The sequence below is a fragment of the Setaria italica genome, chromosome III, assembly GCF_000263155.2.
Source record: "Setaria italica strain Yugu1 chromosome III, Setaria_italica_v2.0, whole genome shotgun sequence".
NCBI lineage: Eukaryota > Viridiplantae > Streptophyta > Magnoliopsida > Poales > Poaceae > Setaria > Setaria italica.
The window spans coordinates 5,481,902-5,509,432 of NC_028452.1; the positions used below are offsets into that span (position 1 = coordinate 5,481,902).

Below are 27,531 nucleotides of genomic sequence, written 5' to 3' on the forward strand. Positions count from 1 at the left end.
AACTTTAGAAGCAGACATGTTACATCGATCCCCACTGTCAACTGCATTAGCAAGAAAAGTTCTTTCACATTTGATTCAAACCTTTTGAATAGTGGCAAGTTTTATCAGTTGTGTTTAACATTGTGTTATGAGTCATTAGCAATAAAAAGATGATTAAATATCAATTCAACTCTTGTGAAGGCATAAATTAGAGTAGTTTCAAAAAGCTCATTACCTACTAAAAGAAATCGAAGGAAATCATGTAGCTCATAATCTATTCTCCATCTGTGTTATCTCTCTCTTCTTCATTCTCATGCATCCGCTGCAGTAGCATGGGGCAGTAACACCATCGTGTAAAGCAAAAGAGGAGGTGGATGATATCACGTCACCAACTCACCATGCATGACACCATAGGCGCTTGTGCAGGGAGCTGAGCCAGGGAGGAAGCCAGCACAAATTGAAGCAGTGGTTGAGAAGGTCATCGTCGTCACCGCATGGGGGAAGGATAAGGTCGTAGTGGTGGCGGAGGGGATCGCCGTGGTTCAGGAAGGAGAAAGATAGAGCAGCCTGAGCCTACTTTGTACCGGCCGGGTGTGCAGCGGGGGAAGACAGGCTGAGAGGGTTTGAAAATTTTCATCCTGTATGTTAAGTTTCTTTCACAGCATTACTGGCATCACGTCATGGAATGCACCAGATTTAGATTGTAATAATAAAGATAGACGTGCATTATTATATAAAAGCTTGTTCGCACAAAAAATACTAACTTTTGGTAGGCTAAAGTATATATGCTATTTCAGTAGAAAATAATTAAATCGCATGAATGGTGCAAAATATGGTTTTTCAAAAGTGGTCTGGTTATTTATTGTTGTATGGATGCACCACATAAAATTAGAGTTTAGGAGCATCGACTCTACAGACAAAGGGGAACACTTACTGATTAACTGCAATGAACATATGTTAACTCGATCAGGAATTTACATATATACGATCAAAAACATTGATTTGCTAAAAGAACCGATTTCTCAAATCCCATTCTGTAGTCTGTGCTGCCATACGTGCAATGGCATGTTCACAAGCACACTTTTGTACCTACTTTCAAGCTAGGTTATGAAATAGTCATCCAACACTTGCACAACCTGCGGATGGTGCAAAAGCAGTTGGAAAAAAGCAAGCATTGGCATGGAATTAACAAGCACTAAGTACCAATAGCTGGTTTCGAATTATTACATGCATGCATGGGAGGTTTTGATATACGAAGAGTCTCTAAACCATACCAATTTCAAAATTATAACATGGGAGGAATTATTAACTTCAACTAGTTAACAAGCATCAAGTTGGAGCACCAAGGGCTAGGCAGGGTGGTGACGCTTAGCATGTAGCAGCTGCAGGCTATTAGATCGTCTAATAGGTGGGGCAGGTGGCAGATTTTCTTCAGGCTCTTCAAGTCTTCCATTAACATAGCATTTGGCAGAAGTATTTTTCCAAAAAACACTGCAAAGTTCTTTGTATCCTGGGTCACTTTGGGAAACCGAAGCAAACAATTGAATTCGGACCGTCTTTAGCTCCGGCGCAGATGTGAATAGAAGCTTTACCATGTCGATATCATGGTCAATTACGTGGAAACGTTCGATTTCAAGCTCTTCAAGGTGAGGCAACAAGATATGTTCATTTGTCCATCCATCAGGATTATAATGGAAACGTCGTCTCGGTGTCCAAACATGATCCTATAGAGAAGTATTAATTAGTGTATGTCTCATTAGCTTCTGATGGTTCATTATATGAGCAAGTATCTAAGACGTATGAAAAAAGTGAGCTTATACCATGGTCTGTGGTAGAACCAACTCAAGCCTTTGTATGGCATTCAGTGTCTTGAGCAAATCAAAGACAACTTCCCCAAAGACATGCCACATCGATCGGAGTTCCAGCTTCAAAATAGAGAAGTTGTTCACTGGAAGGCGTAGTATTTCTTCCCCAAAGGTCCGATCAACAGCATGATAATTAGTCTGCTAAACAATTTTATTAGTATTCAAACATAAATGATGGCAAATTTGATGTAGTTGTTAGAGCTGGAAATAAAATTGTGCAGAGGATCAGAAGACGCACATGGTACACTATCACCAATGAAAGGACGCGAACACGGACTGGATTAGAGAGCTGCCCGTCTCTTCCCCACCACTCCATCGTCGTGTTCAGGCCCATCAGGCGCCAATGCCTGGTAAATCCAACGCCACGAGAAAATATGGAGCAGTATCTGAGAGAGAGCGTCTCCATCATGGGCGCCGGCGCCGAGAACGACGCCTTCATTTCCGCGTGTCCGTAGGATTGCAGCTTGAATTTCTTAAGCCTGGGGGCGACGATGTAGACTCGCCGCTGCATCCTGTAGACGGCGTCGCGATTAGGCACGTCCCTGAGCACGAGCTCCTCGAGAGAGTCGGAGCGGACGTCGACGTCGCCTTTCAGCCAGTAGCAGTCGACGTCGAGCACGCGCAGGCACGGGCAGCGGGGGAGGAATTCGCTGGGCTCGACGCGGCACAGAGAGAGGCTCAGCTTCTCGAGCGTCGAGAAGACGCCGGCCGGAGGCAGGACGAATCTGCGGTTCCAGATCCGGAGGTCGATGGAGGTGGCCCTCGCGAAGAAGGGCAGCTCGAAGGGGACCCCATCGTCGTCGCTGCCGCCCACGTTGAAGACGACCTCCTCCGGGTTGTGCTCGTCGGCGGCGCGGAGCAGCGAGGAGATCCGCGACGCCGGGACCCCGGGGTCCTGCCTCGGGATCTGTAGCTCCAGCCGGCTCAGGTTGGGGTGCCTGGCCTTGGCGAGAAGATCGGCGAGCGTGTCGGGGCCGATGCCGCGGAACACGAGCACGGGGAGCTCGGGCCAGAGCGAGCGCCACCGGGGAGAAACGAGGCTCGTGCGCGCGACTTCGGCCGTGGATCCGAGCCAGGAGAGCACGAGGACGAGGAGTGCGTCGGGGAGGGCGCCGATCCGTCCCTCCCCGTTGTCGCCGTCGCGCTCCGGTGAGCTGCGCCGCGGGCGGAGGCGGCGGCCCGATGACCCGAGGTCCATCTCCATGGCTCCTGAGGCGAGGCTGAGAGCACTGTCAGTTTCGAGTGGTGTGTGGAGTGTGGAGAGAGGGTGTGTGTCTGGCGGAGGCGGCTAGGTCACGCGGACCGAGAGAATTTGTGCAGTGGCATGCGGGATGGAAAGTACTGAGGCTAGGTCAGGGTTTTGTCAGACGGAACCCTCTGATGATGCCACCACTGACGTCATGTCGTCAACTGTGATGTGATTATCCATCGAATATCAACAGATTTTTTTTTTCAAGTTGTACTTGTACGTGATTACAACACAGATCCCAACGCACTCTGGATTAACCCTGGCTTGTACGTGATGATTAACTCTAAAAGGTGAGTGGTTTGGAGAAGAATGAGAGGGCAGCACGCACTAGCCGTTGGAGGCTTGCATGCAGCTATGCCATGGCCAAGGGATCAGAGAGGGTTTCCTAGCACATCTGGGACGAGTGCCCTGACGACATACAGATGACCAAGCAAGTGGCTTGGAGATGTTTCTTTTTGTCCAGGTAAATCCATGGTTTCTAGGATTCAATAAGCAACAAAGTAATTATCATCGATCAGGGTCAAAATTACATGGGCTCAACCAAGGAGTTCCGAGCGATATCCAACATGCGATCCTACATCACAGGAGTTCCGAGGGAGCGCCATGCGCACGCTAGTAATCCGCGGACAATCACATGGGCTGGCATACAATGCTCTAATGGTTAGGGTCAGATCATTTACTTCAATTTTAAGTAAAAAACTATACCATCCCACAAATGCAATATAACATATGTAACATGCCACATTCAAGTGAAAGGAGCAATATGTGCCTATTCACCAGCTATAGCTTACAACATGCATTCGTTGCATATAATCTGCCAATACAACAAAAATAACCTTTTCATCTATTACTTTGCAGAGTTTTCATAGGGGAGCTATATGCAGTTTAAAATAGTCAAGAACCAATACCTCAAAAATAGTTGTATGAATGGACTATGAAAAACGAGGGTTAGCATAAGCACTAGATTGCACTGAACACGTCTAAGCTTAGAAAACTACTCATATGGTCATATGTATCAAAGCGTGGCGGTTTTGCAAACAGCAGGCTCAACAAACTGTACTAGCGCGCACAACCAGATTAATTACTGCATAATTCAGTAGTAGCTCAAATGAAACGGAGCCACAAATTTCATCGGTTTTAAGGCCTGCTAGCTGGCATTGTCACTGCCCAATCCCTCAAAACAGATCATTATTCACCACACCCTGTAAAAGAGACTTCTGTTACCAGAACTGAAATCTTTGGAAAAGCATACCTTCTGAAACATGTTATCTATAGCTGAATGTTTGCCATTCAGTTGATATGCCCCTCATAAGTATCCTTATTACCTGACAAAATGATTGTGCTGCCATACAATAATAATGGCATGTTCACAGACACACTTGTGGCTTGAATGACATTCAGGTGAAAGTTATGACACAGTCTTTATTAGAAACAAAGGATGAAAGGAAACCACAGTTTAAATGTTTACAAATAAATTGTAGATGGTAAACTAAAAAATCATTGAAAAGCAAAGCATTTCCATGAGCCAGAAAAAGGCATCTTTAAGTTCCAAAAAAATGGGAGCATGTAAAACACAGGAGCAATAATATATGGCAAAGAAACCTCTAATAACTTCAACTGGTTAACAGGCATCACGTCGGAGCACCAGGAGCAGAATGGCGAGACATGGCGCCTAGCAGCCAATCATACCGCCTACATGCGACGGGCCTTGGGGCAGATTGTCTTCACATTCCTCAAGAATCCCATTCAAAAAACACTGCACATAAGCATTTTCACGAAAAACGCTGCAGAGTTCTTTGTATCCTGAGTGACTTTGTGAAACCCCCGAGGACAATTGAATTCTCATGATTTTTAGCTCTGGTGCATATTTGAATAGACGCTTCAGAAATTTCAGAGAATGATAGGTTACATCGAAGCCATGGATGTCGACCTCTTCAAGCTCAGTGAAGGAGGTATCTTGATCTACCCGGATGCGAGAACCCCTTCGGGCATACGATGTCTGCGAACAAGAGGATCAAATCGATCAGGTAATGATGCTTCATCTATGATGACCTACTTAGCAAGATGTAGGAGTACCGCGATTGGAGATAGGACCATCTGCAGCTTTTGAATAACACTGACAGTGCTGAGCAGGTGAAACACAAGTGGCCCAACAACAAACCCATCCAGTAGAGGCAGTTCCAGCTTCAAAACAGAGAAGTTCTTCGCTGGGAGGCATGCTATTTCTTCAGCAAAGATCCGGTTCACACGAGCATGATACGGCTCCTGAAAATTCCAATGAGCAATATGTAAACATAAATGACAGAATTATATGCAGCAGTAGTGAAAAAAGCTGGAAAACTAAACTGTGCAGCAGAGAAGACGCACGTACGTTGAGGGCTATGATCTCCAGCGAAAGCACGCGGACAAGATTGGCCGGCCCGTATCCGCTGCTCGATGACTCGACCGCCATGGCCATGTCCAGACCCTTGAGACGCCAGCAACCAGACCCAACGGAACAAGACGACATGGAGTAATACTTGTACGAGAGGTTCTCAACATTATTGGACGAGTCCGAGAACTTCATGACCAGGCCCCGCTTCCCACAGGAAAACAGCGTGACCTTTTTGAGAAGTGGGGCCACGACGTCGACACGCCGCGACGCGCCGCCGCCGCCGCCGGCGAGAGGCAAGTCCTTGATGACGACCTCCTCGAGCGACTCCGAGCGGACGGCGACTGCGTCCTGCTCCCAGTAGCCGTCCATGACAAGCTTGCGCAGGCATGGGCAGCGGTCGAGGAAGACGCTAGGGTCGACGACGCAGAGGGAGATAGACAGCCTCTCTAGGCGGGTGAACTCACCGGCCGGCGGCAGGGTGAAGCTCCGCCTCCAGATCTGGAGCTCCATGTAGGTCGCCGTCGCGAAGCAAGGGAGCTCGAACGGGAGACGGCGGTCCTCCTCGCTTGCCCCGCCCACGATGAGGGTGAGTTCCGGCGGCCTGTGCTTCTCGGCGGCGCGGAGCAGCGAGGTGACCTCCGCGGCGGTGACGACCCCGTCGTCCCGCCTGGAGACGTGGAGCACGAGGTGCCTGGTGTCCGGGCGGCGGCGGCCCCCGGCGAGCACGTCGCGGAACGTGCATGCGGGCTCGACGCCGCGGAAGGCCTGCGCCAGCACGTGGAGCTCCGGCCAGAGGCCGGCCCACCGGCGGCCGAGGACGGTCGTGCGCGCGGCCGCCGCGGTGGATCCGAGGGCGGCGAGGACTTGCAGCAGGATCTCGTCGGGGAGGGCGCTGAGGCGGTCGGCGCGGTGGCGCCGAGCACGGCCGCCGCGACGTACGACGCCTCCCTGCGGCGGGACGAGGCGGCGGCCCGACCGCAGCTCCATGGCTCGCGACGACAGCTCCCCATCGGGGATGGCGCTGAGCCGGTCATCCCCGCCGCCGCCGAGGCCCGTATGGCGCGGAGCACGGCCGCCGCGACGTACGCCGCCTCTCTGCGGCGGGACAAGGCGGCGCCCCGACCGCAGCTCCATGGCCTGCGAGACAGCGACACCAAAGCTGAGCGCTGTGTTTCTTCTCTGGATCTGGAGTGTGGGTGAGAGTGAGACTGTGACAGAGAGAGAGGAGTACTGGGAGGCGGCTAGGCCATCGGAAGGAGAGACTGCGGGTCGTGGCCTGCGCTGTGGGAATGGGAACGGCGGCTAGGTCAGGATTCAGGAACGGCGGCACGCACCCCGAGTAGCCGATCGCCGATCCGACGGTAGCTAGGTTTCTGCCGGGCTGCACAGTAGCATGCGCGTGGAGATTCAGGCAAGTTCAACTTGTGGGGCCACGGGCCACCCTCACGCCACCAGACAGTCGTCAACTGGTTTGTTCTCTTCCGTTCTGACACAAACGCTGCTCCAGCACCCTGACACACTGGCCCAGTTCGACATCTTCTCACCGGGCAGGATCTGGACGTCCATAGACTCAGCATCAGCAAGATCAGAACGATGGCTGGGCAGAAACCTAGCCCTAGCCGCTAGCTCCTTGTCCATAGGCTCAGTATCTGGTCTGGTTCCTTATTCTATGTTGTGTGTCCAGCAGGGAGAGATGGTTTTTCTAACAGAGTGTTATTGGACTTTGGAGAGTCGTCATCAAATGTCCAGGGTGCTATCCAAAAGCATCGCATGCTGCAGAGAACAAGCGAAGTGTGTGTGACCTGTGCAATATAAAGCTCCAAACTCAAAAAAGGCCACTGCTCATTGGAAAATACACATATATACCATGCCGAATATGTCTACATTTAGTGTGGTGAACTGGTGATCAGTGGGCCTGTTTAAAGTTACAGCATCACTTGACTAAAATATAAAAATAATGCAAAGTCAAATATGAGAAGTAGAATAATCATTTGACAACAGTGAACATGTGTTAACTCAGAGCTGCTCGCATGTAAAAGTGTTGTGGTTTTGCTAACAGCAGGCTGAACAAGCACCTGATAGAGTGCTAGGACTTTCCAATTGAAGCTCAATTCAGTTTTAAATATCTAGTCGAGAGGTTGCTCAACTGTCAACGTGAAAAAGGGACCATCTTCACCCAGCAGGGTGCCCTCTCAAGTTTGGAGCCTAATGAGCCAATCAAATAGCTCACGAGCTGACTCGTTAAGAGAAACCGAGATGAAATCGAGGCTTGGCTCGATTCATTTGAGAGGACAAGCCAAGCTGAACCGAGCCAAAAACCTATGAACGATCGAGAGGACAAGCCAAGCTGAACCGAGCCAAAAACCTATGAACAAGTCGAACCGGCTCACGAACCTCGAGATTTTCTGCCGATCCCAGTCGCAGCAGTCAATCATTCTCTAAATATGCTCGTACTGTTGGGTCACCACCCCTGCACAAATACTCCAATGGCATGGGCATTCTTGATGAGGTGGTTCGTTTAATGGGTTGCTGGAGTCCATCATAGTTTTCACAAAACACTTCCCTAATAATGGCTTGACAATCTGTTGTAACACTCACCCCACCTCCTTGTTGTTTGTTTTGTGCAAACTCTTTCTTTATTTATAATATATAACCAGTAGGGGTCCTAACTCCTAACCCATCTCAAAAAAAGAATTGTGAAAGGATCTCTTTCGTCAGTTTGGTATATATGCTGTTGCACATGATTTCTGCATTCCATTTTCAAAGATGGTGAGTCCGAGGCAGCTAACAATGTGATCATTGATTCAATCAGGAAAAGTATAAACCAGTCTAGTTTTCATCCCTTTCTATGTCATCTCCTTGCTGATCGGCGTTTCGCCGTCACCAACGATCAATCACATGCTGGAAATTACCAATGTTATTTGTCGGTTATGGTTTTTTGGATCTCGGTATTATCTTCCCTTTATTATATTATTAATTAACTACTTATATAATGGATTTATACCTGAGAAATGAGTGTTAGCCAACATGGTCGGTGGGTTAATGGGAAGAAACATGCAAACCCTGTAATTGTTTTGAATTGTGGTGTACTTTTGCTGGGGCATGGCTTACATATTTGTATTATGGATATGTGGACAAAAGATCAAACTCAGAACTTCTCTAGATCACACCATTAAGATAAGATTGCACCAAAACTTCTCTAGATCGTTGATATTACTCCCTCCGTCCTAAAATATAGCTACGTTTAGTTTTTTCAAAAGTCAAATCTTTTGACTTTGACCAACAATATTTCTAAAAATAATTTATTTCAAATAGAAAATGTTACATATTATAATAGTTGGTTTCATGATAAATCTACTAATATTATTTTTATGTTATTAGTATCTATGGTTATTTCTCTATTTACAGTCAAAGTTGAAAAAGACTTGATTTTGAAAAAGTCTAAACGTAGCTATATTCTAGGATGGTGGGAGTAGTGCCTTAGTGAATTCATCAGCATCTTAGTCTTGCCAAGAAATAAACCGCACCTCGAGCATTTACTCTTTCTCGGACAAATCGATTTCAATATGTTAGTTTGAGCATGAGAGACTGGATTGGATAGCGTATACTGAAGGTCGTCCCCAAATGGGTGACTCTACAACTTGACCCTATGCCGCTTTACGATTCCCATAAACCAGGCCGTGCTTTCTTTTATTTAGTAAGCTCAGCCGAAGAGCCCTGTGATTAATGCTAGAACTATAAATAAGGGACCAAGTTACATATCGTAGTGCATGCCAAGCATCCCCGTTGAAACAACAAAACATTGCAGGTGAACTTAGTTTAAAATGATGCATACTGTACGTATGATTTTCTTTAAAATGATCCGTACTGTATTATTTTGTTTAAGATAGATGATGCCCTAATGTATGATTTTGTTTTCTGGTGTCTGTGCACGAGCAAGATCATGGTTTGAACAAGTAAAATTTTCCACAAAGGAGAACTGTGAAAGATTATGGTTTCAGGAATGTCATTTTTTCCGTACTGTGCAAGATCATGGTCTCAACATGTTAATTTTTTTTTCCCTTGAAGATGCATTGAGCATGGCATGGACTGTGTGGCAAAGAAATGTACCTAGATCGTCCTTCTGGTGTTCCTCAATGCCTTGATCATCATAGTGCTCATCTACAAAAATAAAGTGTTGTTAAATTTATTTGCCATAAAAATCAACCATCTTTCAAGAATTTGTTCTTGATATGTCATGCCTATGCAATATCAGATGTGACATGTAAAATTCACTTTTTTTACTGACTCTTGATTTGCTAGAGAAGAAAGAGATCGAGAGGGCCAAGGAGTTCTACACTGACCAGCTTTCAAAGATTTAGCAAACTGCTCAGATTCACAGTGCCAAGAGTTGTCAAGACCAAAGAACAAAAGAGGTAAGATGAATCACAGCTCTGGTGATAAGATCACTACGTACCTTCATGTAGTTTTTCTTGATCCGGAGGAGCATAAAGTTGAGATCAAACTGATGCACACATTGCTTGCCTCCTCATTGAGGTCAACTTGATCATGTTCATCTTCCTGAGCCTTCTATGTTCTTGCTGATCTTTTGTGCTTCACTGAGATCAGGTAAAAGCTCCCCATCTCCCTCATTTCGTGGCAGGTTCAGATCTATGGCCATGTGTAATGTGGCTATTGTTATGGATTACAGATGTTGATGGCAGTGGCATAAGGAAGCCTCATTTTCAAGCTTTTATAGACTTCTGTAGTCTAAGAAAGTTTTGACGCATTGTGCAAGTTCAATTTTTGGCGGACATGTAAAACTTTGCTGATGATAGCTCTGTAATTTTGGTAGGCACACATAGCAATGCCTCTGTAATTTTGCTTGGCACCAAATTAAGGGACTGTACATTAGTTCTGGCCAAAAAAAAGTGGTTCAGTAAGCATGGAGCCAACAGTACTTTGTTTTGGAAGCCAAAAAAGTGCATGGCGCCTAGTAGTTGCTTGCCTTCCTAAGATGCGTGTAATTAAGTTGTATGTACTGGTTCCCAAACGGCAACACTAACGCAAATGCAAGCTGCAGCAATAAAGATTGCATGTAGGTCATTCCTCTCACTATTAATCTGTCTTAAACTCCTAAAATATACTCCATTATATGTCATCTGCAGTTTTCATGGTTTGTAGTTGCGATAACCTCTAAAATTGCTGCGCTATACATTGCAAGATTCTGGTTTGTTATCATATTTATTATAGAGAAGCCACAGCCTAGGTGTATAGTTAGAACATTTATATTAATACCTGTGTATTGCACAAAAAACATTTTTTTTAAATTATTGCAAAACACAGGATTTACAAGTGCTACTGATCACTTCAGAAGTTACAACACGGCCACTCATAGATTTCTTATCTCACCATCATTTCAATGGCAATGTTCTTGTTATTATTTGAATGCCAATTTTCTGCCATCTTGACTGAGAAGTCAAATATAAAATGTGTATTTTCAAAATGTGCCTCCCAATGACCCTCGTAGCTAAAAAGGTGAAGCTATATATTGCTGTCTCTGAACAATTATCTGGACTAAAGATAACTTCCATAAAAGTTAATTCTTTTTTGTATGGAGTTGCTACAGAATGCTGACAGTTAGTACACAATTATTTGGACGTGATATTGGATGTCCTCGGCCACACTGGGACGTTTCATGAATTCCACATGCAATTTTTTAATGATAGTATCTATGGTAAAAGGTGGTGCTATGAGAAATCATTTTTGTAGTACTGTTACCCTTCAAATATCTTGCCATTTCGTGACCCACTTGGAAGCTAAGGAATAGTGATTGGAAGGGGTTGTAGAAAGGTTTGAGAGGAAACTGAGTATAGCTGGAGTTGGAAACTTATGTACAGATAGAAGTAAAACCAGGAAATAATTATATGTCACTTTTGGTCCGGACTAATGAGAGCGAAACAAGAGTTCTTAAAATGGGAATATTTCCAATTAAGAATAGATGCCAAACTAGATTCTGCAATGACATTTGGTTGGATAGTACAATGGTAAGTTTCCATTTCCAATCACAGTTGCATCGCAAATGCCAAACTATGTAACGTCCTTAGGACCCCAAGTAAAATCAATATTCATTTCACAGATGCTGTTAAACAGAGGGTACTTCGCAAGCCCACCAGCACAAAAGCACACTTTATGTACTGTGGTTGGCAAACAAAAGGTTTGTGAGCCATCAGATAATCACAGTTTTTTTGACTCAATGGCAAGTTTCAATAATAATTTGTTTCACATATATGTACAACTGTAGTTACAAAACTTCATTGGCCTAAGGTGGCACATTGCGTCGACATTGGGTATAATGCCAGCTACTAGTTATTTCACAAAAATTATTTATTAGTGTCTATATATTACTACCATGTAAACTAGTTCTTTCCTAGAGCAATAGGCCAGCATTCATGTATATGCATCGAAATTAATTAAAATTATTGTTGGGCATGATATTAACATATTCCGTGATATGGGTCTCCAATTGAAATAAAATCATGTTTGGAACCCATCACAAATGAACTCATTTCAAAATAAACAAAATTTTCCTACTATGGCAAAAACAGATGCTAAAGTCTGTCAGTGCATCCATTTCTTGACAACTGAAATGAAAAACTGAAAAAGTGGGTGAACAGAATTACAACCGCGTGAAAAATTTCAATATTCCACTACTTCCATTAACCTTTTTGTTTGTCTTATCCATTGACCTCTTCAGAATTTTTTGCCTCTTCGAAACTATTTTATTTGGCACAGATTTGACACTATGCCGTGTCAATGATGAGCAAATAGCAACAGGTACTTCATTCACCAACAAACTTGGCTCATCATAATCTTCTTGGCCCAAACTCAATTGTTTTGTATTCTTGATTGTGTGGTTGCTTTCTTGTGACAATGATGAGCACGATAGACTTGATTTTTCATCTTGCAGATCAAGAACTAACTCATTTTGACCTATTTCTTGACCTTTATCAGTAGGTAATTTCCTTTTCTTGAATGGGTTGTTCTCAGGGATATTTTTTGGCTCCACTTCATTGCCTTCCACTCGGGGGGATTGCTTCTGCAGTAGAAATTTGCTAAGGGCAAGAACTCCTTTTTTGCACTTTTTCCCATCACTTGAAATCTCATCAACTGCAAACATTGTATAATAAAATAAAAAACACAATGAGAAGTCCTGAATTTGACCTAGTTCATTGGAGTATTGTAGGACAGTGAGGGCATAATCATCCATTTTTATCTTCAAAAGAGATTAGATTAGCAAAAAAGAAAGCTCAACAACAAGTTAATCGTGAAATAATTCTAAGTTGGTCCAATATCATACTCACCTATCATATTTTCATTGCTTTCCTGGGATGAAAGGATTGTAATACAGCTCTTTTGTGTCGAAATTTCCTGAGAACCACATTGATTAGCAACTTCAAATGCCGAGGTATCAAGGAAATCTATAGGGCTAATGATCCTGGAGTACTGGTCGAATGCTTTCATGGTAATAGGATTCAGGTGCCCCTCTGCAATCCCTCTTGCAATTGATGGTGATAATGCTCTTTAGATGATTAAGGAATTCAAAGTAGTGACAGTAGAAAATGAATAATTCTATGGAAGACTATGATTAACATCATTGCTTTTTGGGCAGCAACAATATAAGCCATTATAGATATTTGCTACTATGAGAAGTACATATATGACCACTGGTTAAATACAAAGCATAACCAGGACACAAAGCAAGTGCATTTTCAGAAAACAAAAAGGAATAAAGGACAGAATACCGCACACCCAAATTAGTAGCAACTTGTGCCCTAAGAAGTTATAAATTAGTTTTTCCCTAAATAGATCAGCCATTTACCGAAGCAACCAGCAATGGAAGTTTCAGAAATTGGAAGTACAAAAACTGTGCCCCTGTGTACTGATGCTAGTACTGTCAGAGATGTAGTCAGCCAAAAACACTGTATACAGATGCCTCATCCTCAGGCTTATCAAACAAAAACTTATAAGGATACGGTCCAAGAATATCCAGGTCTCCATCCAAGGAAGTAAGAGACTGTTCATCCAAAGGTTTCAAATGTTTAAGTGACTTGCTTTTGACATCATATCTGGGGCATTGAAAGAAAGTGGCTCATCAGTTATCAGTGTCTTTTCACAAGCCATACAGATGCACAAAGTAAGATAAACACAGTACAGTCTTACACTCTAGCATGGTTGAACACTGCAAGAGTTTTCCAAAAGGAATCAGCATAATCATTTGGCACAGAGTACCGCTTGTCAAGCTTTAAGTTTGATATAACCTGGCAATGCTTAGATCAGTGAGGCAGCTCTTTATACCAGAAAACAACATTCATCACTGCAGAGCGCAGATTGTTCAGACATTTACAAGATTCAGCACAAAAAATTGGTTTAATCATCGAGAGTGCACTTGTGCAACGATATACAACTGCTATCAAACAGAAAATCTTAAAAACAATGTTTTATACTTCTGTACAAAATAAGTGTTGTTTAAGAAAATGTAAATGCTGCAAATTACATGTCAGATTCTTTCTTTCAAAAAGTTGGTAGCTCCAGAAGTTCAATCGGTATATTGCAACGGTTACAGAAAATAAAACCACTGCAGAAAAAACTATGGTTACAGGACATAAAATTATTACAGAAAAAAGTACCTTATGCAGTAATGTTACATTAGCCTATGTACAAAGTATTGGAACACAAAATACACAATAGCTCCATAAACATTCTGTGTTGTAAATAAATGTATCTTAAAAATTTTCATAGTGTACTATCACTTTTAGCAAACTGTACATATGCTTCGAAATGGTGCCTATATAAGCTATTGATGAAGTCTATGCCGAAATATGAAGAGTAAGTAATGTTTCGTTTGCTGATTAGCACAAGATCAGTAAGGGAGTAATCATTCTTACACGATTTATGTCTTTATATTTTGAGATGACAGAATATGCTCGTTTAGTACCAATGCCTGAAATCGACGGAAGGAAGTCACATCCTGCAAGAACACACATGCCTGTCCAAATATAAAATGAAATGTCAGCAGCATTAAAAGTATATGTGCAATGCAGCCGTTTTATAAGGTGTTCTCTGCAGTTTCCCTTCATCTTTTAACATGTTTATACTGCCATTTGGATAATATATGAATAGATTAAGAATTGTATTTCTAACAAATAGTATTCTTGCAACACGTAGAAAGCAAGTAGCATAGGTCCCCTAGGGTGGATTAACTGGAGCAGTACTCAATTCGCTTTTCTTTTTTGAGCAATATAATTTAGCTGGGGAAAATGTTCAAGTCAATGCTTAGTAGTCTACCAGACGTGGGCATGACTTACCTGTAAAAAGTTGTTGATTGAAATCTCGGAAGGAAAGACCATCTTTATCTGTCTTTAGGGTTCTTTCCATTGTGAATTCTTCACCATTCCCGAATCGATCCATCTTAAATATAATCTAAAAGTTGGTATCTGTTAGATACTAAAAACAGAATGAAAAGCATGTGAAGAGAAAGTGATTGTCTCACAGCAGGGCAACAATATGCTATTAAGTCACTGTCTTCTGTAACTACAGCAGCTATGCCCCCTTGATCAGCATCAAGAGTAGTTAGATATGCCAACTGTGCATCAGCTTCATATGGAGCCACCACAAATTCAACATTTTCTGACCGCAATATCTGGAACAAAAAACGTATGAATTTTTCTATACAAGGTAAAGAAAGTCCACAAGAATTACTTCCAATGTAGCACCTGAATTAGTTCATAAGCCATCGATGGAGTAATGTGCACAGCTTTCTGCAAATGAACATATACAAATCAGTGTCAGAGAATCCTAATCACATCCAGCTCCTACTAATCATAATCAAGGGTTACAGGAACCCTCTTTTATTCAGATTAGTGCTGTTGTACAACTTGCTTGTTGCTTGCCAACTGGCCTTCTAACTCTATATCATGAGATCAATGAAACCAACCAAGCCATGTGATTCTAGCAGCATTTCAAGAGCTACACTGAAGATTGGGATTGTCAAACAATGATCACTACAGAATGCAAGAAAATCAAGTGACAAGTTTCTAGCACCACATCCATTCACTAAAGATTGATCAAGCACAGCGAGACAAATTTACATGGAAGTGGAGAACGTGTGGACAATACCAGGCAAAATCTGAATATGACATCCAGTATGCAGGTTCTATTTCTCCCTTTAATCAGTACAATTTGGAGAGCAGCAACTGAAACTGCTGCAGGCTCTTGCTTGGTTAATGGTGCAACACAACATGCTATCAGGCTATCATACTGGTTCTTATAGTGTGGATTAGTAGCCATGTTCCCGGAACGATGGGATCAGGAACGTGGAACGAGGAATGTGGTATGGCACTTATGAAAGGTTTTTACACTAATTGTTCCCGTTCCCGGAACATAATCGTTCCCGGGACGAGGAACATGGCCACGTTCCACGTTCCCGGCTGCTATGGAAAATCCTTTGTTGCAGAGTCAATTTCAGTATTAAAGATTTGTATTCAATCCTGAGTTACAAGTGGTGTTCACTGAGTTCTTTCTTCAGTCCTTGGCTTTGTAATATTTTGCATTCTACTTCGTAAATTAAATTAACAGAACTTCTGCCCTTGCTGACTAGTTTTCCCCTTCCATACTAGAGCTACACAGTTAGTGATAAGCAAATAGCTTAGAACCAGTAGTCCAGTACTTCATAGTTGTGCACCCTGTGTCTTGTTTTTCACCGAAAAGAGTTGATGCACAAATAGCTTCCAGACTCTCTGTCCATAAAGGAAATAGGGACCAAGAAATTTAAGGTAGTTCTCATGGGTTAAAGATATTCCCAAGTTACCATAGGTTGCAATTGTTGCTTTTAATACTTTGACAACATAATACAAAACAGTAATTACACTTGCCACATGGAAATGATTTCAATAGATTGTCACTGTGGTTTTTAATAAATTCCGATGACATATACATACAAAGAAAAATAGTGGTCAAAGATGTTATTAGAGATCATGGCTACATGGCAATGTCCAAAACAACAAGTAGAAGTGAATGGAGGGACCAAGTTTTTGGCATTCAATATCTGTGGATATCAAAATGACAGCTAACATTTTGGAAGTCAAAAGGTTGTGGCAATTTTTCTGGTATGGCAACAAGCCAACAACTGCAAGAAGAAAAGTATATGCTTACCCGGAATAGATCAACGGCAGCAGCTGTGTTTCCTTGCTCAAGCTTTTCTTTTGCCATGTTCAGACTGAGTTCCCTCCTCCTGAATGTAAATAGCAATGAGAATTAAATGTACAGCTTAGGTGTATGGAACTGCATAATAACGTTCTTATAATAGACTGCAAAGAAATCTTAATAGCAGGGCAGTATATAACTATCAAATTGGACTATGAGCATAACAATAATTGGTTTTAGGTAATGATGACAGCCCAGCTCCATTTTGGCCTTAAAACAAGACTGCTAAAATCCGAGGTGCCATAACCACTGACATAGAAAAATGCCTGATGGATGCTAACAAAGAAAATAATCCCAAATCACCACAAACTATTACCATCACGGCACATTAGCCGACAACACAAATCTTAAAACTACAGAGCATGAAACCCTGAATTCGTAACCAAATAGGCAAATATCACCATAGCTCAAGTCACCATACCTCTGCCGCTCATTATCCGTGGCTGCCTTGCAAGGCATGCTGCCCCCATCAAAGACGACGACGGGAATAACTTTGTAATGCCGGAGGAGGTTGATGTGGTGCATGAAGTAGCTGATATAGCGCCTGGCTGCAGTGCTCTTGGGGTTCATACACAGCTCCATACTGCAAGAATAGGCTGTAACACAATAAACCGAACACAAGAAACAATGAAAAATATGTCAAGAATACTGCCAAAAGAATCCCTATCAGTACTAGTCAATACATTGCAGCGTACAATCGAATCGAACCTCCTTTGTGGAGCCAGGAGTAGGCATCTATGCCGACCTGCAGACGCAGCGCAAAATGCCAAGAAATCAGGAGGAATGGAAAATGCGAGAGAAACTGCAGATTGAAAGCGGGAATGGGGATCTGTTTTTACCCGCTTGCCGGCGTACTTGTTGATGTGCACCGGCTCGATGAACGGCTTGAGGAAGCGGAGAAGGTTGGGGATCCCCATCGTGTGCGCAAGTAATCGAAAGCCAGCTGATTTCGATCGGTTCCCGGGAGGATTGGATTGGGATTTCCAGGGGACTGGGAAGAAGCGGCAGAGGGGGAAGAAACGGGGGATGCTGGAGAAGGCGAGGACTATCGAGTCACTGACAGGTTTAGAGTCGGCGTGGGTCCCACGAATGGCGAGGCAGGGGTTGGGTGGGAACCAGTTCCGTTTCGCGCGCACCGGGTTGGTTTCCCGCGCTTCCACCGGTCGCGAAAATCCAAGTTAATGTTTTAAACATGTACTCTACATCTAACTTTGTATAAAAACAATTCAACAGATTGGTTATTTTTTGTAAGAGTAGTATTAGTGCAGGTATCTCTAAGTACATTTTTTTTCAAAAGTTTGGATTGTTATCTACGGAGACTGCAAAGAGTCAGACAGAGCTCGTGAAGGCTACTTATCCTCACCCAAGCGGACAGACATCTACAGGGTGGGATGCTTTGCCATCAAGCACACAAATGGCGTGCAGTAGTTGGCAACAACATCCACAGGCCAAAAGAAAACTCTGGTGCATTTAAAATACATACAATTTATTTTAAAATACTTTAAAGCCAATGCAAAAACAAGAGTATTTCTAGCCCAACGATTAGACTTGGGAATAAAAGCCAGCCCAAAATGACCTAGGAGAGTGTCCTGGGCCTGGTCCAATTTTTTTTCCCATCCAAGCAGGCCCATGGGTTACTATAGCCCGCGCACGGTAATGAATTATCTGTCACATGTAACCATGGCAACTCTGTTGATCAACTCGCAAGTCCACCTGTCCATTTGTGCTACCAAGCTAGCGCTTCGAGTTTTCAACAGCTAAACAGGTAACGGTAGCTATCACGGCCTGCAGCAACTCAAAGTCCACCTTTGCGTACGTATCCGCGCGCGTGAAGGGAAGCAGAAGATTTCTCAGTTCCGATCGACCGGTCAGCTTCTGAGAAATTTCACCCTCTTCTTGCCTGACGGGTTCCTCCCCATCTTCTTTCGATTTGCTCAAGAAGTTGAGCTCCATGAAGCTCATCTTATTTCCTTGCTTGACAGGAAGCAGACTCGAGCAGGATTTTTAGAAAAGTTCTCGAGCAGGATTTCAACCCAGGAAATGGTCGGAGGTCTACGGCGTGTGGGTTGTCCTTGTCCGACGTAGGACATGTAGCGTTATCGAGGACTAAATCAATGAACGGTGCCTCTCTAGTCATAAATAGCTGATGTTTGAATTTCCTGCAGATAAAGTGATGTTTTGAATCTGAGTTTGGATATTTCAAAGTGAGTACTGGATGTATCTCGAAATATATAGTTTCATAAAAAGTATATTTTTAGCATCATAAACTGTACTTCACTATTTTTTTTATAAAAACAGTAATCAAAATTGTGGTATCTTCCATGTCCAAAGTATCACTTGTTTGTGACCAAAGGGAGTGTATAAGAACGGGCACTGCCGTTATAGGCCGGCACTGTACTTATTTTCTTGCTTGATTGATAACTATCAAGTCATTATCACCACCTTCATTTGCTGGCGGCAAGGCCACCTATGAGATTGTAGTAGCAAACTTTTTGACAATTATAAACAGATAACCGATGGCATGATGTAGCTGTCACCGTATGAACACGTTAAATTCAATGGAAACACTGTGTAGCAGAAGCTTCTTGTCTTCGTCAATCCGTGTTGAAATCATGATAAAGGCCTCATCTTTTTCTTACCGTGCGTTACACAACCAAACAATTAGAACGGCCTGGTCGCTATGGTGACCCGTATTATCTCTGCCGGAGTATTTGGGAGTGTTTGATTCGTTTGCGAGAACGGGTGGGCGTCCATGGCGACTGCGGCGGCGCCCGTCGGCACGGTGGTGCTGGTAGACGCGGCGCTGGCCCCGTACGAGCACCCCGACCTCCGGTGGCTCGTCCGGAAGCACGTCCTCGCTGTCCTCCAGGAGTTCCCCACCCTCTCGCCCTCCGTCGACACCTACACCAGCGACGACGGCGCCTCCGCCGTGCTGCTCAACGCGCGGGGGCCCCTCGCCGTCTCCCCCGCCCTGCCGCCGATCCTCCTCACCGTATGGCTTCCCAGGGAGTACCCCTACCGTCCGCCGCTCGTCTTCGCCTTCCCCGCCGCGCCGTCGGCGGCGCTCGTCCCCGACCACCCCTTCGTCGACCACCGCACCGGCCGCGTCCACCGCACGCTGCCGTACCTCGAGGGCTGGAGCGTGCCGCGCTCCAGCCTCGCCGGCCTCGTGCGGAGCCTCGTCGCGGCCCTGAGGATGTGCCACCCGCTGACGACGGCCTCCTTCGGCTTCGCCGCCGGCGACGCCAGGACCACCAGAGCCGGAGCGACGCCGGTGGAGGAGGAGCGGCGGCGCATGCACGCGGTGCTGGTCGACGAGCTCGCCGCGAGGCTGGGCAGGGACGCCGCCGCCTTCCGCGGCGGCGTCGACGAGGACATCCATGCCATGTCCTCGATGCAAGCCGGGCTCCGGACACGGGGAGACGCCATGGGCCGCGCCGTCCGCGACCTAGAAGAGGAGAGGACGCGGCTGGAGCGCGCCGTGACGGCCAGCCTCGCCCACCGCGGGAAGCTTCTCGCCTGGCTGCACAAGACGAGCCCGGCGCCTGATCCGGGAGTGGCACTGGCACCGCACGCGGCTGCAGGGAGAGGGGACGCGCCGCGGTGGTTGGAGAGCAAGGCGGCGGAGCTCGCCGCGGACGACGCCATTGACACCCTTGGCCGCGCGCTGGAGAACGGGGAGCTCAGCTTCCAGGAGTACATCAAGCGCGTGAAGATCCTCGCCAGGGAGCAATTTTTCCATTGCTATGCAGCGTCCAAGTCGACCTAGTGATCGATTGCAGTAGTTGATATCTTTCTTCATTTTATTCGTTACTCTGTTTGGCGGAGACTCTACATTCAGTAGGTATCATGGTTCAACCTTACTTCTTATTTAATTTGGCGGTACATCTTGTGTTCAGAAAATGCAATTTTTCTCAGAAATCTACAACTGATGAGCTCTTCCCTCTCTCTGATAAAGAAAAAAATAAACTGAACGCTGAAATAGTCTAATCCGTAGCCTTCATTGTACGAAGGCTTCTTAATCCAATTGGTTAACTCAGTGGCGCCTTCTTAATCCAATTGTTGAATTCAGTGGTGCCTTCTTAATCCAATTGTTAATGCTAGCATATGTCCAATTTTCATTGCCTTCACGGGAAAAGGCGATTGGAACAGCAAATTTGCTTGTTGTGATTACAATTCAGCAGGTTGCTTTGCTTATTCTCAACTAATCAACAAAATGCAGTGACAGTGACAGAGACTGTATCTGTTTTGTTATGCCTCCTGGTGCCCCTCGTTCCTAATGATCACAAATAAAGAATGCATCTGCATCAAGGGTTGAATGTTGAGATTTCATCACCTAGCCTAGCTACTATAGCTAGTAAAAGAATTCAGAACGCCACCCTGAAATTTAACAAGAGTTGCTATCCGACAACGTGGCTTTGAGCCTCTGAGGAAGTTTGTGCTTTGGATATCTTTTATGCAAATCAGGAGTAGTGCCTCAGGTACACCCCAGAAGAAGTGACTGAAAAATGAGATGACCTACGGGAGCAGCATTGATCCTGTGAGAGGTGGAGTATATATGTACACAAGGAGCATATGATGGAGAGTTGATATATGCTGAAGCTTCTTGATGAAAGTTAATGATATATGATTATGATGAGGGATAGCTGGGTACAGAGTATATTAGGTTCTTGCCGTAGCTTCCAGGAATACATTGAGCGTGTCAAGATCATCATCATCCATGTCGATGTGAGCGACCGCACCTGTTCTAATTTAATTTCTCACAGGCACCAAATGATCAAATACGATTGTTAATTACTCTCTCCGTTCCAAATTATAGGTCGTTTTGGTTTTTTTAGATTCATATATTTTGCTAAGTACTTAGATATATGCTATGTCTAGATATATGCTATGTATAGATGCATAACAAATGTTATAAACTTATAAAAGTCAAAATGGCCTATAATTTGGGACGGAGGAAGTAATATCTTTTTTCACTTTATTCGTCATGCGTAGTACACATCGTATATTACAAATTCACAATGGATACTTATGGTTGCTATTGCGTTCACCTTGTTTTCAATAATTGCAATTTCCCTTGGGAAAAATCTACATGCTCTCGGATAAAAAAAAACAACTGAACTCTAAAACCTTAATTGCACGAAGGCTTAACTCAATTCTTGAATTCAGTGGTTCCATGAGGAAGTCTTCTCGTAGATGTCCAGTTTGCATTGTTTTAATGGTATAAGGAGATTAGTACAACAATAAACTTGCTATCTGCCAATTTATCAAGTCCTGCAGCATATTTATGATAAAAATAATGCAGTTTGAAAAAAGCGACAGTACCACTATCAGTTTTGGTGTGCCTCCTTGTGGGATGAATGATTTACCGTGAAGTAACCCATGAGGATTGTGGTGGATCTGTATTCCAATCACATTAGAATTACAGGAAAGAATCACAAGATTACAATCAGGATTACAATCAATAGATTGCTAATCAATCCAATCAATCAGGTATGGACAGGTTCGGCTATTGCCAGATATCCTGAAGTTGCTATGTCTAACACTCCTGATGCCCCTCGTCCCTAGGTAGTGCATACCCGGATCAAGCATGAACCAGATGTAGGCATATCTACAGTTGAGATTGAGGTTATATCACCCCAGCCAACCTACCTAGAAAAAGAAAAATTCAGAATAACACCCCAGAGGGTGCAGTTCTTCCATTGCTATGCATCGTCCGCACTGATGAGCACCCAGTGATCGACTGCAGTAGTTGATATCTTTCTTCACTTTATTCATTACAATTTGGTGAGACTGTACATTCAATAGTTATAGTTCCATTTTATTTCTTATTGGCGGCTGATCTTGTGTTCAATAATTGCAATATTCCTTGGCAAAAGCTACAGCTTATGAATACTACTTTGCTCTCTCTGACAATAAAGCAGGACTCTGATTTAGTCTGATCCGCAGCCTTCATTGTACGAAGGCTTGTTAACCGTTGAATTCAGCAGTGCCGTGGCAATCACTAGCGGTTTGTCCAATTTCCATTTTCTTAACAGAAAGGCGATTGGTGGAACAAACTCGCTACTACTTGTAACTTCACTTTGGCAGGTTGCTAAGTTATTCTCAACTAACAGAATGCAGCGAGAGTACCTGAACCTGCACATGTTTTGTTGTGCCTCCTGGTGCCTCTCATTCCAAAGCACCACGCGTGAACAACGCAGCTGTATCAAGGGTTCAATGTTGAGATTTCACCACCCAGCCTGGACTACTATAGCTAGTAAAAAAATTCAGAACAACACACAGAAACTAGACCAGAGTTGCTAATATCCAACAACATGGATTTAAGGAAAGTATGTGCTTTGGATATCTTGCACATCACGAGTAGTGCCTCAGCTACACCATAGATAAAGGAGTGACAGAAGAAATGAGATGACCAACTGGAGCAGCAATGATCCTGTGAGAGGCGGAGCATATATGTACACATGGAGATGACCAACTGGAGCAGCAATGATCCTAAGCTTCTAGATGAAAGCCAACAATATATGATTATGGGGGCTAGAGCTGGGTACAAAGTAAATTAGGTTCCTGTTGTAGCTACAGGAGTACACTGAGCGTGCCTATATCTTTCTTCACTTCATTAGTAATTTGGTACAGAGCGTACGTTCAACAGAGGTACGGTACCATTTTATTTCTTATTTGGTGGCTCAGTAATTGCAATTTTTCTTGGCAAAGCTACAACTAATGATCTATTCACTCTCTCTGATTAAAAAAAACCTAAACTCTGAATAGTCTGATCCATAGCCTTTATTATACAAAGACTTAATTCAACTGTTGATTCAGCTCTTCTGTGGAAATAAGCTGGCAGAGTCCAATTTTCATTGGCTTAACGTGCGAAGGCGATTGGCAATAATACAATAGAACTTGCTATTGTGACTTGAACTTTTTCCATCAGCAGGCTGCCAGGTAATAGAATGCAGTGGAAATGCGCCTGGTAGTTTTATTGGGCCTCCTGGTGCCCCTCATTCCGAAGCATCACAAACGAAGAATGCAGCTGTATCAAGTTCAAGTATGTGATTTGGATATCTTTCATGCACATCACGAGTCCTAGTGCCAAGAAGTGAAAGAAGAAATAAGATGACCAATTGGAGCAGCAACGATCCTGTGGGAGGTGAAGTATGTATATACTTGGAGCAGATGATGAAGTGTGGATACTAAGATGGTAGATCAAAGTCAATAATATTTGATTATGAGGGCTAGCTGGGCACAGAGTAAATTATGTTCTTGCAGTAGCTTCCAGCAGTGCATTAAGCGTGTCAAGATCCTCAGTATACACGTCGATGAGCAGGGGCATGTGTTCTGCTCTAATTTCTCTTGGGCACCAAGTGATCAATTGCGCTAGTTAACATCTTTCTTCACTCTATTCTCTCTGAGTTGTACACACCGTACAGTAAGTGATGAAATCTTCACTCTCATTGCTAGAAAAATTTAAATGAGCTCTGGAACCTTTGTTGCACGAAGGCTTAACACAATTGTTGGATTCAGCGGTGATGTACAAAGAACTTGTAGATGTCCAATTTTCATTGTTACGAAAAACTAGCTACATGTGACTCTATGGATGTCTCCAGCATGTTCCTGATTAACAAGCTTCAGAGCAAGTACCATTACAGGTGTGCCTCCTGTTGCCTCTCATTCCTAAGCAGTGCATGCTCGAATAAAGCATGCACCACATGCGGGCATATCAACAATAGAGAATATATCACCCCAGCCTACCTAGAAAACAAAGGAAAGTTCAGAACAACACCCCAGAGGAAGTGACAGAAGAAATGAGTATGCTTAAATAGAGCCGGTGATGGAATATGCATACTGAGTTGAGCTGGCAGATGGAAGCTAATGATTTGAGTTAATATAAGGACTAAGCTGTTGCCACAGTTGCAGAGACGGTTGTAGCTCATCCATGGTTTTGGACCTAGGCAATGCGAAAACTATGCATTCGATAGCTGCAACTGATGATCTATTCGTTCTCTCATTAAAAAAGAAAACTGAATTCTGAAATAGTCTGATCCACAGCCTTTATTATTATATACAAAGGCTTTTCAACTGTCGATTCAGCTCTGCCGTGGAAATCAGCTGGTAGATGTCCAATTTTCATTGTCTCAACGTGTAAGGCGATTAGTAACATACTTGCTATTGTGACTTGAACTTTATCTTCTACAGGCTGCCAGGTAACAGAATGCAGTGAAACCTGGCTGTTCTATTGTGCCTCCTGGTGCCCCTCGTTCCGAAGCATCACAATCGAAGAATGCAGCTTGTATCAAGTTCAAGTATGTGCTTCGGATATCTTTCATGCACATCACGAGTACTAGATGACCAATAGGAGCAGCAAAAAACCTGTGTGAGGTGGAGTATGTATATACTTGGAGCATATGACGAAGTCTGAATATTGAGCTGGTAGATGGAAGTCATTGATTATGAGGACTAGCTGGGTACAGAGAAAATCAAATTCTTGCCCGTAGATGTGGACAACATAGTAGATGTCCAACTTTAATTTTTTGGACAAACTAGGCACTTGTGACTTTACCGATTTCTAGAGCATGTCTTTGATAAACTGCAACATGTCACTGAGAAAGAGTGAAAGACACTGCAGTGAGACCACCGCTATCTGTTTTGGTGTGCCTCCTGGTGCCCCTCGTTCCTAAGCAGTGCATGCCTGCATCAGGCACGCACCACATGTAAGCATATCAAACATTGAGATTATATCACCCCAGCCTACCTAGAAAACAAAGGTAAATTCAGAACAGTACCCCAGAGGAGGCGATAGAAGAAATGAGTATGCTTAAATAGAGCCAGTGATGAAATATGCATACTGAGTTGGAGCTGGCAGATGGAAGTTAATGGATTTGAGTTAATACAAGGATAAGCTGTTGCCCACAGTTGCAGAGACGGTTGTAGCTCATCCATGGTTTTGGACCTAGGCAACATGAAAACTATGTATTAAATAGCAGAGTGTGCATGAAACTATATAAGCATACATAAATATGGACACAAAGACAACATTGTTCCATGGAAAAAATTACAAAGAAATGATTAATTCCAACCAGCTTACAAGTCGATGAGTAATTTACCAAAATTAAAGAAAAGGTATAAAGATCATGTCAAAGAACACACCTACATTTGTTGATCTTGGTAAAACTTGGCGTTATCCATATGGGTATTGGCCTGCTCAACTAGGGTTCAGGATTGACAATCTCAGTGGCACTTCTATTTTCCAAACTATACACTCCAACATCCCGTCGGTAATCTTGCTCATCCATTAGCGAATACTCATCGTCGTCAATGAAATAAACATGGTTGGGCTGCAGCCGAGGGTAATCCTTTGTAGAAATGCAACACGAATAGTTACGCCCGATGAACAATGAATCATCATTCAAGGTGTCAATATCCACAGTGCATTGCTTGTCAAGGTCAACCTTGAATATTTCAAGGTCACTCGTATGCGTTTCTAGTGAATCCTGACTTGAGTCAGTAGTGATCCTCCAGATTTGCAGAAATTCACCGGATGAAGTCCGAGCAACATGTATGGCAGGGGGTCCTTGAAAATGATATCTCGTGTGGCACAAGAACCTTCAATAGTATAGCGATGAATCCCTCCAGGAAGATTCATGGCATAGAATGCGCCGTCATGGTATATGCAGTCCAAGTACTGGGATTCCCAAAACGATGTTGTGATCCAGTGCCACTTATTGCCTCCAACTCTCGCAAATGAGAGCTCCTTATATGGATTGTGAATCATCATGAGGATGCAATCACCCCGCGAAGGATCGCCGGAGAGCACCACGTTCAGATACAGGACTCGCCGGAGTCGGCCACCGCATATGGCTGCGGCGGCTGGTTCTCCTTCCTAGGGAGAGTGGCGTCATAGAAAGAAAGGTCATACCTTTGCAGGTTGCCAGCGTCGTCGAGGACGGGGCTTACCTGCTCGATGGTGGCGACGGTGGCGGGATTGAGGAGGTGGAGCTCCGAGCGGGCGTCGGCGGTGACGAGCCACCCGTGGGACGACCCGACGATGCTGCGCTCGGCAATGGGCGGGTCTGGGAGAGGGATGGTGTACGAGCTCTTGTCAGCGAGGCTGTAGAGCTCGGCGGCGCGGGTGCCGGCTGCGGCGGTGGAGTAGAGGAGGCAGGGGGTCTGCGGGCGCGAGTAGAGGCCGTGGCGGCGGAGGGACCTGGCGGCGGCGCTCCAGGAGTGGCAGACGGCGGCGGAGCGGAACAGATCGGGGAACTCGAGCTCGCCTTGGATACTGGTGAGGATGTCCGCCGGCAGCTTGGACCAGTCGGCGCCGAGGGCCGGCGGTTCCTCCATTGGGGGCGAATCGGTGCTCGAAACTGGGGATCCGATTTGATTGCCGCCGATTCCGGCCATGGCGAGCTTTATTGTTATGCTAAATAAGTACGGCCGCCGCCGCGGCCGCCTCTATCTCCGGAGATTCGGAGAATGATGATGATGCCAATTCCAAAATTGGCGACGGAGTGTTTGGAACTGGATTTCGTAAAGGTAGGGTGTTTGTATCCCCGGATTAAATTTTAATCCCTGTTATACTAATTAGAAGTATTAAATATAGATTATTTACAAAATTCATTGTATAGACGCAGGCTAAACGACAAGACGAATCTATTAAACATAATTAGTTCATGATATTGACAATGTATTGCTACATTAACCACTTACTAATGATGGATTAATTAGGTTTAATAGATCCATCTCGCCGTTTAGCCTCCATCTGTGTAATTAGTTTTATAACTAACTCATATTTAGTTCTTCTAATTAGCCTCCGAATATTC

At 44.2% G+C, this 27,531-nt stretch overlaps 3 protein-coding genes and 1 pseudogene across 3 annotated transcripts; 1 reads left to right on the top strand and 3 right to left on the bottom strand.

Moving 5' to 3' along the window:
- Positions 1–4,765: 4,765 nt before the first annotated feature.
- On the bottom strand, positions 4,766–6,601 carry LOC101772938. The gene is made up of 4 exons (XM_004963430.1): positions 5,465–6,601; positions 5,170–5,358; positions 5,003–5,092; positions 4,766–4,849 (listed from the first exon to the last, which is right to left on the bottom strand). Exons 1-4 carry the CDS (start codon positions 6,599–6,601, stop codon positions 4,766–4,768), a joined length of 1,500 nt encoding a protein of 499 aa, XP_004963487.1.
- Positions 6,602–11,986: 5,385 nt separating this feature from the next.
- LOC101771049 (exonuclease 1) lies at positions 11,987–17,756 on the bottom strand. Its single transcript, XM_004960632.3, has 12 exons — positions 17,551–17,756; positions 17,420–17,456; positions 17,133–17,307; positions 16,661–16,739; positions 15,223–15,267; positions 15,000–15,149; positions 14,815–14,929; positions 14,395–14,495; positions 13,670–13,767; positions 13,483–13,575; positions 12,811–13,028; positions 11,987–12,616 (listed from the first exon to the last, which is right to left on the bottom strand). Exons 1-12 carry the CDS (start codon positions 17,626–17,628, stop codon positions 12,126–12,128), a joined length of 1,680 nt encoding a protein of 559 aa, XP_004960689.1. The 5' UTR covers positions 17,629–17,756; the 3' UTR covers positions 11,987–12,125.
- A 1,553-nt stretch (positions 17,757–19,309) lies between these two features.
- On the top strand, positions 19,310–20,640 carry LOC101771441 (protein ELC). Its single transcript, XM_004960633.3, has one exon. The coding sequence runs from the start codon at positions 19,464–19,466 to the stop codon at positions 20,478–20,480; it is 1,017 nt and encodes a 338-aa protein (XP_004960690.1). The 5' UTR covers positions 19,310–19,463; the 3' UTR covers positions 20,481–20,640.
- Positions 20,641–24,141: 3,501 nt separating this feature from the next.
- On the bottom strand, positions 24,142–27,209 carry LOC101771839 (annotated as a pseudogene).
- Positions 27,210–27,531: the final 322 nt, after the last annotated feature.

Bases quoted from the DNA above. Each gene is read 5' to 3' on its own strand.
- LOC101771441 (XM_004960633.3), top strand. From the start codon at position 19,464: ATGGCGACTGCGGCGGCGCCCGTCGGCACGGTGGTGCTGGTAGACGCG.
- LOC101772938 (XM_004963430.1), bottom strand. From the start codon at position 6,601: ATGGAGCTGCGGTCGGGGCGCCGCCTTGTCCCGCCGCAGAGAGGCGGC. The intron at 5,093-5,169 runs GTACTCCTACAT...TCTTGTTCGCAG, and splicing joins TGGTCCTATCTCCAATCGCG to ACATCGTATGCCCGAAGGGG. The intron at 4,850-5,002 runs GTAACCTATCAT...GCTTATGTGCAG, and splicing joins TCGACATCCATGGCTTCGAT to TGTTTTTTGAATGGGATTCT.
- LOC101771049 (XM_004960632.3), bottom strand. From the start codon at position 17,628: ATGGGGATCCCCAACCTTCTCCGCTTCCTCAAGCCGTTCATCGAGCCG. The intron at 17,457-17,550 runs GTAAAAACAGAT...CTGCGTCTGCAG, and splicing joins ACAAGTACGCCGGCAAGCGG to GTCGGCATAGATGCCTACTC. The intron at 16,740-17,132 runs GTATGGTGACTT...ATTTACATTCAG, and splicing joins ACGGATAATGAGCGGCAGAG to GAGGAGGGAACTCAGTCTGA.